This window comes from Cucurbita maxima, unplaced genomic scaffold (genome assembly GCF_002738345.1).
Source record: "Cucurbita maxima cultivar Rimu unplaced genomic scaffold, Cmax_1.0 Cma_Scf00015, whole genome shotgun sequence".
NCBI classification, from domain to species: Eukaryota; Viridiplantae; Streptophyta; class Magnoliopsida; order Cucurbitales; family Cucurbitaceae; genus Cucurbita; species Cucurbita maxima.
The window spans coordinates 4,342,253-4,360,144 of record NW_019272031.1 but is presented as its reverse complement, the minus strand read 5'-3'; the positions used below and the strand labels follow the sequence as shown (position 1 = coordinate 4,360,144).

The 17,892-nt window shown below is 38.2% G+C and overlaps 3 protein-coding genes across 8 annotated transcripts; 2 read left to right on the top strand and 1 right to left on the bottom strand.

The window, feature by feature from the left end:
* The first annotated feature begins 1,485 nt into the window (after positions 1 to 1,485).
* Positions 1,486 to 5,331, top strand: LOC111490269. The gene is made up of 4 exons (XM_023138837.1): positions 1,486 to 1,629; positions 1,870 to 2,046; positions 2,553 to 3,851; positions 4,975 to 5,331. Exons 1-4 carry the CDS (start codon positions 1,615 to 1,617, stop codon positions 5,005 to 5,007), a joined length of 1,524 nt encoding a protein of 507 aa, XP_022994605.1. The 5' UTR covers positions 1,486 to 1,614; the 3' UTR covers positions 5,008 to 5,331.
* A 925-nt stretch (positions 5,332 to 6,256) lies between these two features.
* Positions 6,257 to 10,374, bottom strand: LOC111490258 (anaphase-promoting complex subunit 8-like). 3 transcript variants are annotated; one of them, XR_002719523.1, is made up of 5 exons: positions 10,154 to 10,374; positions 9,477 to 9,783; positions 7,303 to 8,553; positions 6,978 to 7,209; positions 6,257 to 6,381 (listed from the first exon to the last, which is right to left on the bottom strand). XR_002719523.1 is itself a non-coding variant. In XM_023138815.1 (4 exons), the coding sequence occupies exons 1-4, from the start codon at positions 10,342 to 10,344 to the stop codon at positions 7,120 to 7,122; spliced, it is 1,839 nt and encodes a 612-aa protein (XP_022994583.1). In that variant the 5' UTR covers positions 10,345 to 10,374; the 3' UTR covers positions 6,730 to 7,119. The 3 variants fall into 3 exon arrangements, 2 of the variants coding, with proteins under 2 accessions (XP_022994583.1, XP_022994584.1); XM_023138815.1 differs by lacking the exon at positions 6,257 to 6,381 and having other exon boundaries at positions 6,730 to 7,209; XM_023138816.1 differs by lacking the exon at positions 6,257 to 6,381 and having other exon boundaries at positions 6,730 to 7,209; positions 9,477 to 9,778; positions 10,154 to 10,331.
* A 2,162-nt stretch (positions 10,375 to 12,536) lies between these two features.
* On the top strand, positions 12,537 to 15,966 carry LOC111490281 (E2F transcription factor-like E2FE). 4 transcript variants are annotated; one of them, XR_002719527.1, is made up of 12 exons: positions 12,537 to 12,796; positions 12,881 to 12,948; positions 13,044 to 13,096; positions 13,215 to 13,292; positions 13,381 to 13,434; positions 13,533 to 13,632; positions 13,876 to 13,952; positions 14,046 to 14,118; positions 14,202 to 14,263; positions 14,380 to 14,779; positions 15,538 to 15,627; positions 15,707 to 15,966. XR_002719527.1 is itself a non-coding variant. In XM_023138856.1 (11 exons), the coding sequence occupies exons 1-11, from the start codon at positions 12,696 to 12,698 to the stop codon at positions 15,148 to 15,150; spliced, it is 1,152 nt and encodes a 383-aa protein (XP_022994624.1). In that variant the 5' UTR covers positions 12,539 to 12,695; the 3' UTR covers positions 15,151 to 15,465. The 4 variants fall into 4 exon arrangements, 2 of the variants coding, with proteins under 2 accessions (XP_022994624.1, XP_022994626.1); XR_002719526.1 differs by having other exon boundaries at positions 12,538 to 12,796; positions 15,545 to 15,627; XM_023138856.1 differs by lacking the exons at positions 15,538 to 15,627; positions 15,707 to 15,966 and adding an exon at positions 15,065 to 15,465 and having other exon boundaries at positions 12,539 to 12,796.
* Positions 15,967 to 17,892: the final 1,926 nt, after the last annotated feature.

Sequence of the window (17,892 nt, the reverse complement as noted above, 5' to 3'; positions counted from 1 at the left end):
ACAGTGAGACTTGCAGCAGCGAAGAACAACGGGCGGGAGCGGGAAGCGGGAGTAGAGATGAGAGCTGAAATTTTCTTCGTGAAAGCCACGTGGAGATGCTATGCAAACGTGACGTTTCGAGTTAAGAAGACCGGCGGTTTTCAATACGGGTACGGGTTAACCTGATTACCCGCTTTTCGACCCGGTTTCGTTGAGAAGATGGCGGGATCATTAAATATATATATAATTTAAAAATTAGGGGATTCTTTTCTCTAATTAACTTTTCCATTATTGAGTTTTATTTTAATTACGATAATAACTTCCTAATTAATTATGAAGATTACTAAATTATTTTCATTTAGTTATTAAATTTTTCATTCTAAATATTCATTTTAAATTTATTTAAAATAAATAAAAACTTAACTATCATGTTTTTTTATTTTAATTTTAATCCATAGATATTTTTCGAGAATATAATAGCCCACTATTAGCAGATATTGTCTCCTTTTGACCCGTTATGTATCGTCGTTAGTCTCACGATTTTAAAACGTGTCTGTTAGAGGGAGGTTTACACATTTTTATAAGAAATGTTTCGTTCCTCTCTCCAACCGATGTGAGATCTCACAATCCACTCTTCTTGGGAACCCATCGTTTTCGCTAACAAACCGTCTTATGTCTTGCTCTAATATCATTTGTAACAGCTCAAGCCTAATACTAGCAGATATTGTCGACTTTGACCTCTTTCGTATCGTCGTCAGCCTCACGGTTAGAGAGAAGTTTCCACACATTTATAAGAAATGTTTCGTTTTCCTTACCAACTGATGTGTGATCTCATAACAACCCACGGTCTAGATCTTGAACATGAGACTGAACAAGAAACTTTATCATACCGACTCAATACAATTTCTTAATCTAAAATCAACCCGAACTAAACTAAGTATCATCAACATTACATCACACGGATTATTTTCAAAATCTATTTTTATCGCATTTATTTCAAGCTCAAGATCGAGAGATATAATTTAATCAGTTGAACGATATTTAGGGTAATTGTTTCATTGGACGACATGTCGTTTTAAATAAATTAGGTGGCGGTCCACTTTCATCATGTTTGAGGTTAGGAACAGAGATTCCAAAACACCGAAAAAAAATAATAATAATAAAATAACGGTTTGCTTTTTAACTACTTAAAAAATAAAAGAAAAAACAGAAAAGGATTTGCTACTCTATTCGCTACAACCCAATAGAATCAAAATCACTTCCGTCCAGGTGTCCATTCAACCACAGCATGTATTAAACGCGTGCCATCTGTCACGACCGATACGTCCACGTCAGCTGGCGCCAGCTGATACGTGCGAGGAGAAAAAAAAAATCTAAAGGCGGAATTAAAAAAAACCGGCGTTGTTGCGGTTGGCCACTGAAGTGGCAGGCGGTGTAATTACGGGATTGTGGGGAGGGTAAGATGGTAATTAGGGTTGGACTTGAGTCGTTCAGTTCGTAACAGACAGCTGAAGTAAAAGCGAGGGGGGGAAACAGAACAAACCTCCGCTCTTATTCTTTCTCTTTTCTTCCTTCTTCACAACGCGGTCCAAATAAATCAGCAAAGAGTGGAGAAGGCTCTTCGATTCACCGGTAATGGAAGATTCTGAGGTATATTTTTTGAATCGCCACTATTTGTTAATCGACTGGTAATTCTATTGAGATTGCCCTCGCTGCTTTAACGAACTTCCTTTGTTTGTTTTGGGATTTTTTACTCTGGGATTTGTGGTTTTGGTGGGTAATGTGTGAGAGGAGGTGATTTTGATCCTATTGAAGTTTGTTTTACTGCCTTCGACTGGGATTTAGCGGTGTGTTTCGTCTGATTTTGTAATGGATTTTGTTTGTTTTCAGAAATTGACGGCACTCAAGAAGGCTTACGCCGATATAATCCTCAATACGGCGAAGGAAGCGGCGGCGCGTATTATGGTTTCTGAGAGGAACGCTATTCGGTTCCAGCAGGAGCTCGCCGCGACTAAAGATGAGGCTTTCCGGATACTGCTTAGGCTTAAGCAAATGTTGGATTCTAAGGTTTGTTTGTTTGTTTGTTTCTTGCTTGCCCGTTTCTTGTTTAGAATTGTTGTGTGTTCTTCGGATCACGTTCTGATGTGGTTGGCTTGGTGGTTTTGATTTGTACTCTGTTGCTGTTAATGGACTTGGAATAAAAATTTGTGATCTTTACGCTAGTTGGTAACCTTTAATGTTGGGTAACGGATTTCGTTCTTTCATAATTTGTAGCTAGTTTTTTACACAGCCATTCAATCAGTTCTCGCTATTTTCTGGCTGTTCGTTGCTTAAATCAACTATTTCCTAGTAATCAATTTAAGTAGGCGGTTGCAAAACAGCGCCAAACATTTTGAAATGAACTGTGCAAAAGAATAAGAATGAAGAGAGCTAGAAACACATAATAATTCTTGAATGAAGTTATTAATAGTTGTATCTTTCTCAACATAACCAGAAAAAGAAACTGAAGTTTCTTTTTGTGCTTTTCTAATTTATGTGAACAAATGTGGAGCTGAAATATGCCATGTTTTCAGGTCAGCGAGGCAGAGACGGTGTCTTCAAATCAAAAGAAAAAGATTGAAGAACTTGAAGCTCAGCTTGAGGAAGCCGAGGACATAGTGAGGGAACTTAGAGCTCAGTTGCAGGAAGTTCAAGATGAATTGGAACATGTGAGGAACAAAAAAGTAGCGCCCCAAGATAAGCAAAACTTGGCCAGTAATGTTGCATCTCGGGAGGACTTGCCGAACTCACATGAGAGGATTGGTCCTTATAGCATAAATTCAACTTTAAATGGGACATGCATTGATAGCTGGCCTGAAAGTAAAAATGAATTGCAGATGGATAATGGTCAAGTTCATGGAGATTTTGCCTCTATGGTGATGAGAAGCAAAGAACCCAAGCTTTACAGAAATGGCTGTACTCAGAGAGTACGTGCATTTGAAAGAAAATTGATTGATCGAAAAGTGTGTCTGGCTGGACAAGCTGAAAATGTCAAGAGTAAGGCGTTCAATACGGGTGAAGAAGAGGGTAAACTTATGTGTAAAACGTTCATTGCCAAGGCTGATTATATCGGTCAAGAAAGGAAGAATTTTAATGAGATCAAGGCATTGCCTGAGTTATTAAGCAAGGATAGTCAAGTTCCGATTATTAAATCCCTCCGCCGAAAAAGAAAACAAGCTACTAGGTACAACAAGAGGAAAGCTTTACCTGTTCTTGATGACATTACTAAGCAACGCAAGTCACCTGACCTTCACTGCCCAGAAAGCATTTCAGTGGATAACGATGATTCAGAGGAATGTCTGTCGAAAAAAGAAATTGATGGTCAGAATGGTCTAATCTTGCTCTCAACCCCTGTACTCTCGGAAATAAATGAAATGCCAACACCTTCAGGATGTCCCGACGCCAGTGAGGGAGATGGAGCAGTAATAAATGATTGCCCTCCTAGGAACATGACGGACGATGACATAGCAGTTGTAGCTAAATCTGACTTCAATGGGCAGGAAAATTTAATTGGGGAGAACATGGAGGCTTCTGCTTATAAAATAGACGTCGACCCAGTTAAGGAGTCATCAGTTCAATTGGATATGAAAAACTCCGATGTACTTGATGAGATTCCGAGTCAACAGTCAGATAATAAAGTTCTCAAGTATACATTCCAAAGAAAACGAAAGAAGGAATCTTTAAGCAGCCCTGATGGTAAATCATCAATTGATGAAAACATATTAAAGAAAAGGATGAAGGATAAACAAAGTGTATCATCAGAATCAGACAAGTTTAGCTTAATGACAGAATCGTCTCGGGACAACCGTCGATTGGTGCAGGTTGCTCGGCAGGTTAGTTTTATATCTACTTTGACGTGTTGGTATAGCCTTCTATTTCATTTCTAAGCATCTGGAATTAGTTAATTGCACACTCTGTAGTACTGGGTAAGGGCATAATACTCCGTGGTACTGAATGAGAGATAGTTTGTTGTCTAGTCTCAACAGGCAATATAGCTGATGTTTGTAAACTTTATTTTGCTATACTGCTTGCATTTCTGGCCGTTTCTCTGGATTACGTTTCTCCGATGCATCTGTTCTTACAAATTACTCATAGCCTAATTCACTGGGAGAAAATTCATATTTAGTATCTGGAGGAGATTTTAAGTTTGAGTATTTGCAGGCATAGCTGGTAATCGTATACAGTATCTCATATAGCCTAGTAGAAATGTAATTGTTAGAAACACAAATTGCCGTATACAGTATCTCATATAGCCTAGTAGAAATGTAATTGTTATAAACACATATCGCGTGCGTGCTATCTCCTTTCATATCATAATTTATCTCTACCGTTCAAGTTGTTTCTTCATTGGTTATGGTTCCTGCATATAGTTGTCGTTTTTGATTTGATATTAAATCCTTGATATGCAACAGTGACTTTCGGATACCCTCCCCGCTAAACTCTTGTTAAATTTACACTTCGAGAAACTGAGAACACAAAACATGGAGAAACCTCTCTAGAGTGTTGGTTGTCATCGTAAGCTGTAGAAACACATAAATAGATAGTTGATCATTAACATCACTTGCCATGAGCAATTTCAACTATATATATATATACAACAACCATCCTGCCTTCTAGGCCATAGCCTTCAACTATGACTTGTTTATCAGAAAAATGCTGGCATTCTACTGCTAGGCCACAAGACTTGCTGCAACCAAGGAGCTGGCCTTCCCCTAAAACCCATTTTTGCTGCAATTTCCACCCTTTTTATATTAGTTTTAGCTACCATACTGGTATATTGTTTGGTTTGGTTTAGAATACAGCTCGAAAACCTTGATGAAACTCATTGTTATTTTGTTATTTGGGATCTTTGCATCCTTTTTATGCCATTTCAACATCTTTCATCTCATAAATGAGAGGTGTCATATAAAAAACTGCATTGTTCACTCATATAATCCTGGAATTATGTTTCTGCAGCTCATATCTTTGTCTGAGAAGAAGTGGCGGTGATAGAACTCTGTCTGCCCTGAAATTCATAATTGTTGCTTTGAGAAATAAAACCAACTGCAACAAAGAAAACCTGAATATGGGCTGTTTTGCAAGAAAGTATTGGTTGGTAAGCAAGTGAAATGATTTCCAAGGAAGCTCCACAGGCCATGAGCAAGTACCATATGGACGATATATATATATATCGTCCGCTAACTTATGAATGTTTATGTAATCTTTATATCCTTCCTTTCGTTACTATATATATTAAAACCTTGAATCATAGCATTTTTCTTTCCCTTGGGAAAGCTTAGTTAATTATATTCCAATTTTCATATGGTATTTATTTCTCTGTAGTGTTTTTTTCGTTCCTCTGTAGCTGAGAAAGAACTGCCGTTTAATGGTGTAAGAAAAAGAGAGATTCTAAATTCTAATGGTCCAAAATTCAACGTTCAAACTTGTTGGTTACCTAAAAAGGAGCTGCCATTGAAGCTAAGGGCCAAAACTTGCAGCTTTCTCTCTGCCCTTTCTCCAATTCCTTTTGGATAAAATTTCCTTTTTTTAGGTGATTCCCTACTGGTCCCTTTCTTGTTGTTTTGATTGATCTTATATGCTTCTTGGAATATCTGTTGATTGATGTTGAATATGCTTTTTGGGCATACAACTCCATCAAAATATTCATATTGGTTCATCTAAGTTAATGAAGAATTCTTCTTTATTTTTTTGGGCAAAAAAAAAAAGATTTCAATGTTGAATCTTCCATTCGGATTCACATTAACTTAATTCATTTCACTTCAAAAGGACCTGTCTTTGATTTTCCAAAGTTTTAGTGAAGCATATCTAGTGGGGAAAGACGAGTGAGCTCGTAAAGGAGGGGCGACAAGGTTCAAACAGCGATTTGGTCTCCGCTCTGCCTTTGTAGTCTTTCTTCCTCAGTTATTTTGTCAAAGCGTCAAGCCCCTTCTAAGGCTTCCGAGTTCGAAAAGCAAGTGCAGCTCGTGGCCATTCAGAACAAGCTTAAGAAGAACCAAGCTCGTGATGAGGGCGAATTAGGAGCCAAGATTCGAGTCTTCTGAAAAAGGGAGTCAGATAAGTGCCTTTCAGTGACCTAAGTCCCCAGAAATTATGCCATCGATCGGCAACTTCTTGATCGACCCAAGTCGAAATTAAGATGCTACAACACGAGTGAACTATACTCCTCATGCGTTTGCTTTCATTGTTAATCTGAGACAGTTTGAAAACAAGTGATTGATGAAACAAACTGTATTGAACCCAAATTTGTTTATTGGGGAACAGAATAATTTGAGAATTCAATTAAATTGATGGAGCTTTCTGTGTTCAAGTCATTCATACAGATGTTTATGCAGCAGTAGTATGGAGCGTAGTGTTTTCCTATACCTGGAATATTTCCCAACATAAGGCTAAACTGTTAGTTCATTTGCACCAATTTCTGCAAAAAGAATATGCACATTACATTCGACGTTAAGATGCCGAGGTCAACGGACATGCCTATGAAAATGACGATGCTCTTATTGACTCAAGAAAGAATTTATAAGAATCTCGTTCTTTTAACTAAATCGGTAATCCAACAGAGTTCAAAGGGTTAAATGTACTTATTCATCGGTTAGAACGGGAATCTGCTAGCTAAAGTACCTATTATCATCTCAAAAATTGATGATTCGAGTCACTATCTACGATTGTTTAACCAAGCTCAAAAGTTACCCATTACACCATTCTTTCCCAATGTGCACAAATTGCCCTTCTTGTATTGCACAATAGAATGATCACAAAAAATGCAGTTTTAAATAATCAGTATAGTTTCTAACGCTACATGAATCAATCGACAATGATACAACAGAAAACAGATTCCACAAGGCATCAAAATGCTCTTTCTACTGAGCATTGCAGAATGAACAGCCAAGCCTAGGATGGGCTGAGCTAACGAGTAAGACGAATACAATAGGATAAAACATAGAATAGTGAAGGCATCGAACCTCGACGTTGGAACTTCAACGAAATGCAGATCGCTAGGCCAAACACTTTGCAGTATATATTATTCCGTATGGACCGACCTGTATTTGTTTCTGAATGTTGGAATAAAGAGGTTAGAAAATCAGGCGTCGCAACCGCGATAACTTACGGAGGAAAGAGCTCGACATCCATGGATGGAAAGCTAGATTGTGCTAGCCTCATTCCTCTAAGTAAATCCTTAGCCGTTTCCTTCTCCTGCAACGAAAGACACAAAAAAGAAAACGTTGTTGAGTGAGACTCGAATTATGTGTCGTTGAACGAAGCACGCACAAAACGAGTAATACTCACCGGACCGGTGTAATCCAAGAGCCGTGTACAATATACTTCGGCTTCATCGAACTTCTTTTGTGCTTTATAATATGTAGCAAGAAAAAGAAGAGCTTCAACCATATTTGGTCCTTCTCTCTCTTCAGCTTCCATTCTCTCTAAGTCCTTCTTGTAGTAGAATGCAGCCTCTTCCGACTGCCCCAACTCAGAATGCAGTTTAGCCAACTGATGTAGAGCAATTGCTTCCCTATCATTACAATTTGCAGCCCTTCTGTAACACTTGATTGCCTCCTCCAGCATCCGTAGCTGTTCGCTTTCGAAACACTGAGCCATGGCAATCCACACCCGAGAATCGTTTGGCTGCAAAAATACAGCTTTCTTGAAGTAATGGAGAGCATAAAAGGGCATGCCCATCATTTCGTAAGCTTGTCCTAACCCATACCAAGCTCGATAATCACATGAATTAATATCTACAGCCCTTCGATAGGCATCGATGGCAGCTGGGATGTTCTTCATCTCCACAAATTCATGTCCCATCAGAGTCCAAGCAGATAAATAATTCTTGTTCAATTTGAGTGCCCTTCTGAAATATACAACCGACTTCTCGTGCTGTCCTTTCAAACTATAGTAATTTCCAATAATGCAGCAAGATTCGGGTCTATACTTATCTGTCATGAAAACTCTATGAGCAAGGTAGCTCAAGGCAGAGAAGCATTCCTTTGCATAGAGCACATTTGAATACATATCCATGTCTTCCACTCGATATGGATCATTCCGAAGAAGTTCTTCGAATATTGCTTCGACTTGATCAAACTCCCTCAAACTATATTGAGCTTTTGCAATTTGAGCTTGAATGTAATTACTAAAACTAAATGTAGCTTGTAAGTTCTCATATTTTGCCAAGGATTCATTGTGCATTCTAAGTTCTTGGTAAGCACTGGCAAGAAAAAAGTCCTTCATCCAATGGTTATTGAGATTTAGGCTGTTCAATATGTCAATTGTGGTGCATAAGGATTGCAGCTCCGACCATGCACTCCAGTTCCAAGGGTAGCTGTTCACTGACTCCACAAGAACGGTGCGTGCAAGATTTTCACTGCCTTTCTGTTTGAGTACAAGTCCGTATAAGTACAGTTCAAACGGGTCAGCTGTGCCGTTTTTTCGGAGGGTTGATAGTTCCCTTTCCAGTGAAACCAATTCTTGGTTTACAGCATCGCTCTTACCCAATGATCCCTCGAGTTCTACTACCTCTTCTTCTTTCCGCTTTTCACCAGCCTACGCGAAGTAAGACACCTGTTGTCAGCTTGTGCAGGAGCTTTTAAGTTGAAGAAAAAGAGAAACACAAAATGGTAGAAAAGAGAAACCAAGAAAATATATGTGCTAGTGTATAGAACACTAAAACAAGCAACGTCAAAACATTCATCTAAGGATAAAAGAAAAAAGCCTTAGAACCTTGATCTACAACAATTTTATGAGTCTCCCCCTACCCACCACCTTTTCCAAAAATGTTAACAACCCGATGCCACCACTGGTAGATATTGTCTGCTTTGGCCCGTAACGTATCACCGTCAACCTCACGGTATTAAAGTGCGTCAGACTGACAATGATATGTAACAGGCCAAAGCAGATAATATATGTTAGCAGTGGGCTTGAGCTATTACAAATGGTATCATAGCCAGACACCAAGCATGTGCCAACGAGGACGTTATGCCCCCAAGGGGATTGGATTGTGAAATCTCACGTCAATTGGAGAGGAGAACGAAACATTCCTTATAAGGGTGTAGAAACCTCTCCCTAGCAGACGCGTTTTAAAACTGTGAGGCTGATGACATATATAACGAGCCAAAGCAGATAATATCTGTTAGCAGTGGGCTTGGACTGTTACACTGTGATTTTGTGATTTAATGATTCAGATGAAAGATCATGAATAGACACAATAGTGATGCAAATAAGTTTTTGTTATTAGAATTACGTATAAGTTTTTGAGTAATACCAAAACGGGCTCTATTCATCAATGTAACAAAATTTAAACATATACTAGATATCACAGCAACTGAATATTTATGAACCGACGCAATCGAGCGAGCTAGACTTTACCCTATCTTGTATTCATCCATTAATTCCGATTAGTTTACGACGATACATAACAGGAGCTTAAAACCAAGAACAAATATTACAGATGGTAAGGATTAACGAACCAGATAGAGAGCATACAGCCGCAAGAACACGGATTTCTTTCCATTTTGCTCCCGAAGAACATGAGCCGCCCTATTGTACTCGCGACAATCAAAATACGACTTGGCCAGAAGGTAAAAATCACCATCCACAACCTCATCCTCCTCCATCACCGGAGTAGATACATAAGATAAGCCAGTAATTGGGGTTGAACAACCCTCATTCGTGTGAAATCTTCGACGAATACTAGAACTACCACGCTGAAACCTCGTGTTTGAAGGTGTGAACTTAGCTGGATCTTGCTCAATACCGACCAATTGCTCAGCTGCCCTGTGAAGGTTCAGACATGTCAAAACTTCAATGAAATCTTTTAGCTACATTACAATATACGGATATTAATTGTTACAAGAGCTTGCCGATTGTTTCAGAAAAATTTGTATCATATATTAAGTATAGGGCTAATCAAGAACATTCATCCAGGAACAAAGACACGATTCAACATCATCAATTCGTTATTACCCGCTGATTTCTCAGAAATCATGTAAAATTAACATCTAAACTCCAAGAAAATGGACTCTGAAGATCAAAATGATTCACATAAACCAGCATTTGAGCAGTTCAAACAAGATTGAAAGCAAAGAACAGATCAGAAGCACCAAAACAGATACACACAGAAATTTTAGGGCTATTGGGATTGTACCATTTAGAAGCAGAGTAGAGACAACGATCACTGAGCTGCCGAATCGCAGTCCGAAGCTCATTTCTACAATTTTCTTTGGAACTCATTGAATCTCCGCTCCTATGGCGCCCTTCTAGCGCTCTTCCTTGTAACTCAAACTTCAAATTGTGAGCGTCGCTAACATGCGCCTTCTGTTCGTTTCGCCCCACCATATTCGGAGGCTCCGGCTCCTGCCCGCCCAAACTTTTAAACAGAATCAAAATTAAACTTCAACGTCGGCTCTTCCGTGATCATTTGTTCACACTCATGGGCCTAATACATAAAGCCCACTTGTGGGTTGAAGCCCAAACCTCAAATGATATCGAAAGATTGAATTTTTCTGTTTGGGTTGAGAGAAAATACGAGGGAAAATTCAGGGGAAGTGGGAAAATAAGTTGCTTCAATCCCCTGTTCGTGCACCCTTTTCGCTATGTTTAAAAGAAAGGTTGTTATTGTTCGATGATAAAAGTCGACATCTGAGTCAAGGAATATTCTCTTCATTGATACGAGGTTTTTTGAGGAAGCCCAAAGCAAAGTCATGATAACTTATATTAAAAGTGGACAATATCATACCAATGTGGAGAGTCGTGTTCGTCTAACCGTTTCAGGAGTGTACAAGACGAACACGAAGGTTGGTTTTTTCCTCTATCTGTACATCTAGCTCCGCCATAGACACCGCCGCCGATTTTGCCAATCTTGTGGAAACGGTTCACAATGCACATGGGCTCTTGTGGCTTGAATGCAGGCTCATCGGATTGGACCCAATTTGAAAACCTTGGCAATTATAGCTGAGAGGTTCGTAGGCGCTGGAAAATGAGCAATGGAGGTTTTCTTTCGCACTTTTCATGGCAGTGGCTCGTCGAATTGGACCCAATTCGATCCTTTCTTTCCAATGACTTCTGAATCTTTTACTTATATTATTCTCCACACTACACGGGTGCAGTCGTCATAGCTGCTACATGCATAGCGATTGATTACTCTTCAGCTCCACCCTTTTAGCGTCCAAACCATCCTTCGTAAGCCTACCTTACATACAACCTCACCCTCTAATCTTCATTCTTCTCATAAAAAATATACAGAATCTTGACAAGCCCATCCACCTTCGGCAGAGATTTACCTTCAAAATTCGGGTGCCACACTGGCCTTTTCATCAACCAAGTCGTCGTGGCTCCCTCTTCATCCATTGAAACTTCACCACCTGCTATGCCTCAAGATATTCGTGCTCATTTTCTTGATACCAAACCAGTCCAAAAAGGCACATGCCCCACTTCGTCTTTCCCCCTTTCTCTTTATTTCTTCGTCTAAAATACACCCAAAGTTCGCATTCTCAATTTCGACCCTCTTCTTCCTCTCTTGTTCTGATTGTCACCACGTCCACTCTTCCTTCTTTGTAGCCACCATCGAACCCTCCCTCTGCGTCTCTTGTCCTTTTCTCATAATAGAGTGTAGCCCTAATTTTGAAGCCTCTACCTCGGGTCTCTATAGCCCACAGTCCAAGGGTTATTTCTCAATACTTAACTGCTAGTTGTTCTTCTTTCTCTAATTCTACCCTCTATTGACATCTCTTTGAATTTTCATTTCAAAACTTTAAGTTTGTTTAAATTCGATGCTCAACTTTCGAGAGTGTTAAGAATATTTAGCTTTCTATTACTGTTTACCATACATTTTATTATAATATATTGTTTTCATTTGTAATTTATTTCTATAACATTTTTTTTGTATATCTCGAGCTCTTCAAGTCACCAAGTCTTTCAAACGAACCAAATAGCTCATAACAAGAATTTAATAAACGATCAAATGCACCAGCAAATATTTAGAATATGGTGTTAGATTCAACAAAAATTTTGACAGGTAGGATTCAAATGGGTCCCACTAAAAGTCCACGTGTCCAAATGAAAAAAAAGATAAAAATCCGACGGAGACGATTATTTTGAGAAATCGACAGGTAGGATTCAAATAGGTCCCAGTAGAAAGGTCCACGTGTCCGAGACTAAGAAATATAAAAAGAAAAATCCGACGTGGAAGCGATTATTTTGAGAAATCGACAGGTAGGATATATAATGGGTCCCACTAAAATGGTTCACGTGTCCGAAAATAAAATAAAATAAAAAGGAAAAAGAAAATCCGACGGAAGCGATTATTTTGGGGAATTGACAGGTAGGATATAAATGGGTCCCACTAAGAAGGTCCACGTGTCCAAAGAAAAAAAAGAAAAATCAGACGGAAGGAGGAGGCGCGTAAAATTTAATTCCCGCTTATTTAAAAAAAAAAAAAAAGAGAAAATTTTTAAAATTACGAAAAACCCGCCCCCCACCCCGCCCAAAGTCCAAAAAGTCCTCTTTCTCCCTCCATCTTTCTCTCTCTCATCTCTCTTCTTAATCTTAACCGTCCATATCCACCCTCTCTCTCATCTCTAATTTCTCTCTTCCCTCCAATTCCCATCCCCACTTCCTGCACACTTTTCTTCAGTTCTTTGTAGATCTGCGGCGGAGGCGGAGACGGTGACGGTGACACTGACGACTTCATGGCGGCTCTGCCATCCTCTTCTGCGTTACCGGATTCTTCGTCTTCCAGACACCATACTTACAGTAGGAAGCAGAAATCCCTCGGTCTTTTGTGCTCAAAGTATGGTTTTTTTGCTGTTGGTGTAATCGATGCCTTTTTGTTTTCGTGATTTCTGGCTTTTGATTTGGTTCTGTCTGCCTGCAGTTTTTTGAGCTTGTATAACCACGATGAAGTTCACTCGATTGGGCTTGATGATGCTGCATCGCGATTAGGTTTAATTCTAGTTCGAATTCGTTGTGTGAAGGGTTCAGTTCTTTGGTTTTGGTTGTTTTTTTTTTCTGAAATTCGGAGGTTTTGGTTTGTGTAGGTGTGGAAAGGCGGCGGATCTATGATATTGTGAATGTCTTGGAGAGCGTCGGGGTAGGATTATTCATTCATTCATGTTTTTTTTTTTTTGGTTTCGCTAAGTTTGTTCTGTGTTTAGTCTAATTCCGTGTATGTGCTAACTTAGGCTTCTGCTTTCTCTTTATTAATTTAGGTTCTCTCCAGAAAGGCGAAAAATCAGTATAGTTGGAATGGGTTTGGGGCAATTCCTAAGGCCTTGCAAGATCTTAAGGTAGGTGGAACCGGATTTTCTAGGGAAAATTGGAGATTAGTTGTTTTCATTTCTTCTGCTGCTTACTTCATTCTGAATTGTTTGATAGGAGGAAGGGTTGAAGGATAATTGCAGCGCATCTGATGGCACCGATTATGCAAAAGTAAGCCAATTAGTTATTCTATAAACCCCACGCCTTCATGTCCCTTGTTCTTCATTGTTTGTTTATGGGTTTCTCGTCTTACATTTGGTCACATTTAGGTCTCAGATGATGAAGATGACGATGAAAGACTTTCCAATCCAACCGGAAGCCAAAACTCAACTGCCACCATGCCCAAATCTTCATCATCTTTAAAAGCCGGTACGCACTTTCCTTTGTACTTCAATTGGGTTTGAATTTGCATCGAAAGTTGCCCATTTGCTTATTTTCAGTTTGGTTCGTCTGATTGCTTGAATTGATACTCTGTGTTTTGTCAATATGAGAACTGGTTAGCCATCAAGACATTTACTCTTCGGAGGTTCAAATCCCTATTCTCATATTTGTTGTATGTAATAAAAAAGTTGTCTGCCCTCCACTATCTGGTTCCCTTATACTTTCTATTAGCATATGCAGACAATAGGAGGGAAAAATCATTGGCGCTTCTGACTCAAAATTTTGTTAAGCTATTTATTTGCAGTCATGTGAGTGGAAACTTCCCCCACCCTATCTTTTACTTGTTTGTGATTGATCCTCTTCGAGTTCTGTTGATTGATTGAATAATTTTGATCTTACAGGTGAATATGATTTCCCTTGATGAAGCTGCGAGGCTCTTATTAGGAGATGGCCACAATTCATCAATAATGAGAAGTAAGGAATTCTAAGCTTTGCTGTTAATTTCAACATGTAAACTGGGAAACGCTTGATGATAACTCATCTCTAAATGCATGCAGCAAAAGTGAGGCGGCTATATGACATTGCAAATGTTCTGTCTTCTATGAATCTAATTGAGAAGGTACTGCATTTCTTCATGCTACAAGCAACCTTAAGGATGTCAAACATGGTGTTTGTTTGTTTGTTTTTTTGTTATCTTTTTGGCACAAGTTTGAAATTTTTTGGAATCATATGCAGACGCATACAACTGACACGAGAAAGCCAGCGTTTAGGTGGTTGGGAGTAAGGGGTAAAGTTAAGAATGAGCCAATTGTTCTTCCAGAGTCGAAAAAAAGGGCATTTGGAACGGATGTAACAAATGTCAGTTATAAGAAAACCAAGACTGAAAATTCAGCCTATCCGAGTTTAAATCATTGCCTCAACATGCAAAAGCCAGTGCCGTGTGAGAATTCTTCGCAAGAGGACAGCCAGAACAGTCAGGATCAGGAATGTGAACGAACTTCCAAGAGCTATCAATTTGGACCATTTGCTCCTGTAACAGTAGCTAAAGTTGGTGTCTTAGACAATAACAACGTGAAGCGAACTCACGATTGGGAAAGCCTTTCCTCGACATTCCGCCCTCAGTATCACAACCAAGGTAAAGCCCCTAATTAAACACAGTTGAACAAAGTGCTGCTTTATTTTGAAATGCCATAGTGGATCTAAGTGAGCAATTGGTTGAATGTCCAAACTCTGTTCACCTTTTCATTTTTACACAGCACATCTACTGGTTTACAATTTTCAATCTTACTTCAGTACGCTTCTCATGCTTCATATTGTAACCTTTATTGATCAACATTAGGCAACAAATTCACAATTTTTACGATGATCTTCAAACTTGATATAAACTAATGTTGTGGTGTTTGTTCTTGTAATCGCTCAGCCTTAAAAGAACTTTTCTCCCATTACGTGGAAGCTTGGAAATCATGGTATTCTGAAGCAGTGAAGAAACCTATACAAATATCTTGATCCGCTTTGTTTCGGCCCGAAATAGTTAATAAGCTTAGCTCGATTAAGCGCAGTTTCTACTGCCATTAGTCAAGAAAATTAGACCTCTTCTTGGTTGCATTTTCTTAATGCACCATCCCGAGAAGGGTTCATCTTGGAAAGTGGAAAACATTTCCAATAGGTTCATGTTTGTTTGTATTATTCTGAAAACAAGCCTAACATAGTTATTTATTTATTTTCTCCATTCTTTAAGTGTCTCATCATCTTCGTATTTTATTGTAGCTATCCCTTTCCCCGACAGTGTTCAATGAAATTGGCGACTTTGCCTTCGTTGAATATTGATTTCCAGTTATAACCAAAATGACATGCCTATTGGAATTTTCGTCTGGAAATCTTATGTTCTGTTAGGTTTCAGGATGCAATTCTTGTGAAAGTAAATGAATGCAAAGATAAATTCCAATCGGAGAGTTGGCTTATCAAATTCTGGATGGTGTTCTGGTACTTGTTCTATATCTTCCACTTGCTTCATGCCATATGATTTCTTAAGCCCCTCATGATCTTTTTCCCTTTTATCCAGCTGAACTATCTCTGGAAAATTAAATTATGGGAGAAATCCAGGGAAAGTAGATGACAGTTGTGAATGGAATGGTTCAAAGGCAGCCAGTTTAGGTATTTTTGGTCATGGATTTGAATTTTTGAACTTTAAAGAAGGCTGTTGATGTTTTAAAGAAGGTTAAAGATGTTTTGTTCGTTCGGTGGGATTGAAATTGATGCTAAACCTTGAACCTTATGCTCTGTACTTTTATACAGCATCACAGATTTTGATGGTTCGACTAGTAAGATTATGCTCCAATTGGTTTAAAATGAACCTTGACCTTTGTACTTTCGTATAGTGTCTAAGATTTTGATGGTTTGATTATTTAGATTAGGCTCGAATTGGTTTAAAATGTTTGGATTGAAATTGATGCTCGTGTTAGAATTGTAATGCCACAAACAAATAGCTTCTCCTTTTTTGTTGTCATTGAAGAGGTAGCTTTATTTATAATAACTTTTTCAAATATTCTGATAATATTTGTCATTAAAGGGTGAATAAATATGAAAATATTATTATTTAACTAAAGAATTCAGATTTAAGAATGAGAAATAAAATTGGGATCGAAGTTAATGATACAATATACCAATTAATATCTATAAATAAAGAAATATAAACTAACTAAATCTTAAGAATACACTAAAATATATTATTATTCAATCAAATTTAACTGATTACTAATATATTTTTCATATGGTATTCCATAACTAATTCAAACTAAAAATGAGTTGACTAAATTCTGACAATATTTTATAACAATCCAACTACTAACACTAATTTGATCGGGTACATATCGCGATCAATTTCACGGTTTCAAATGTGTACACACTCTTATGTCTACTAGTGGTGGTCTCGGGTTGTTACAAATGGTATCAGAGGCAGACATCAGGTAGTGTGCCAACAAGGACACTAAGCTTTGAAGGTAGTGTGCCAACAAGGACACTAAGCTTTGAAGGGGAGTGATTGTTGGGCCTCGAAGATGGTAGATTGTGAGATCACACGTCAATTGGAGAAAGGAATGAAAGATTCTGGTGTGAAAATTAGTCCCTTTAAAATACATATTTATATATTTTTTTTTTTTTCCAAAATTTATACTGAATTTTGATTTTTTTTTTTAGAAATACAGTAATAAATCAAACAAATTTAGTGTTTTAAAGTTTATAATTTCGAAGGAAAAAAAAAATAAAAACTAAATAATATATATAAAATAATTTTGAATTTTTGGTACGAAAAAATGGCAGTCAAGAAAAATTGGGGGCTATGGGTGAAATGGCGGATATCAACATTTGTACATTTTCATCGCTCTTCGCCCCATGTGGAGGGTTTCATTATTGACTACAGATCGAGCAAAGCTTGAAGTAAATTTTCGCCAACTTCCATGTGAGTTTCTCTGTTGGTTGATACTTACAACCTCTACTAATTTCTGTTTCTTTTTACAACCAAACATGTCCTCTGCATTTAGAAAATTGAATAATCGCGAGAAAGAACAGATTGATTTCAATTTCTAAGTCCTTTCTTCTTCAAATCGCAGCTTGAGAGGTGAAAAATCTGACAGGAAATCGAAGGATTTGATGTAAATTTTGATTAAAAGTTGCCGACTCCATTGCCACTGTCACGTATGGGACAACCATTCAGAATTTGGATAGGGATTCCAAGCTGTAACCAATTGAGCATTGTCTGGTAATCAAATCTGAACTAATATCCCCATTATTTTCATATCGTATTCGAAACTAAAATCTGCTCATCTCATCATTTTGTTACTTTCAACCATTTCTGTAGGGCTTTGTTTATTCATGTTACTGAAAAATTAGGTTGAGAATTGGTTAATTGAGAGAATGATACTGAGTTTATAAGTAAGGAATATATCTTTATTGGTACGAGACTTTTTGGGAAAATTAAAAGCAAAGCGAGAGATTTTGAAGTGGACAATATTATACCATTCTGAAAATTCGTGATTCCTAATATAGTATCAGAGCCATGCTCTTAACTTAGCCATGTCAATAGAATCCTCAAATGTTGAGTGACTCAAGTGTCGAACAAAGGGTGTACTTTGTTCAAAGACTCTAGAGGAGTCGAGCCTCGATTAAGGGGAGGCTGTTCGAGGACTCCGTAAGTCTCGGGGGAGGCTCTATAGTGTACTTTGTATCTCCATTGGTATGAGATCTTTTGAG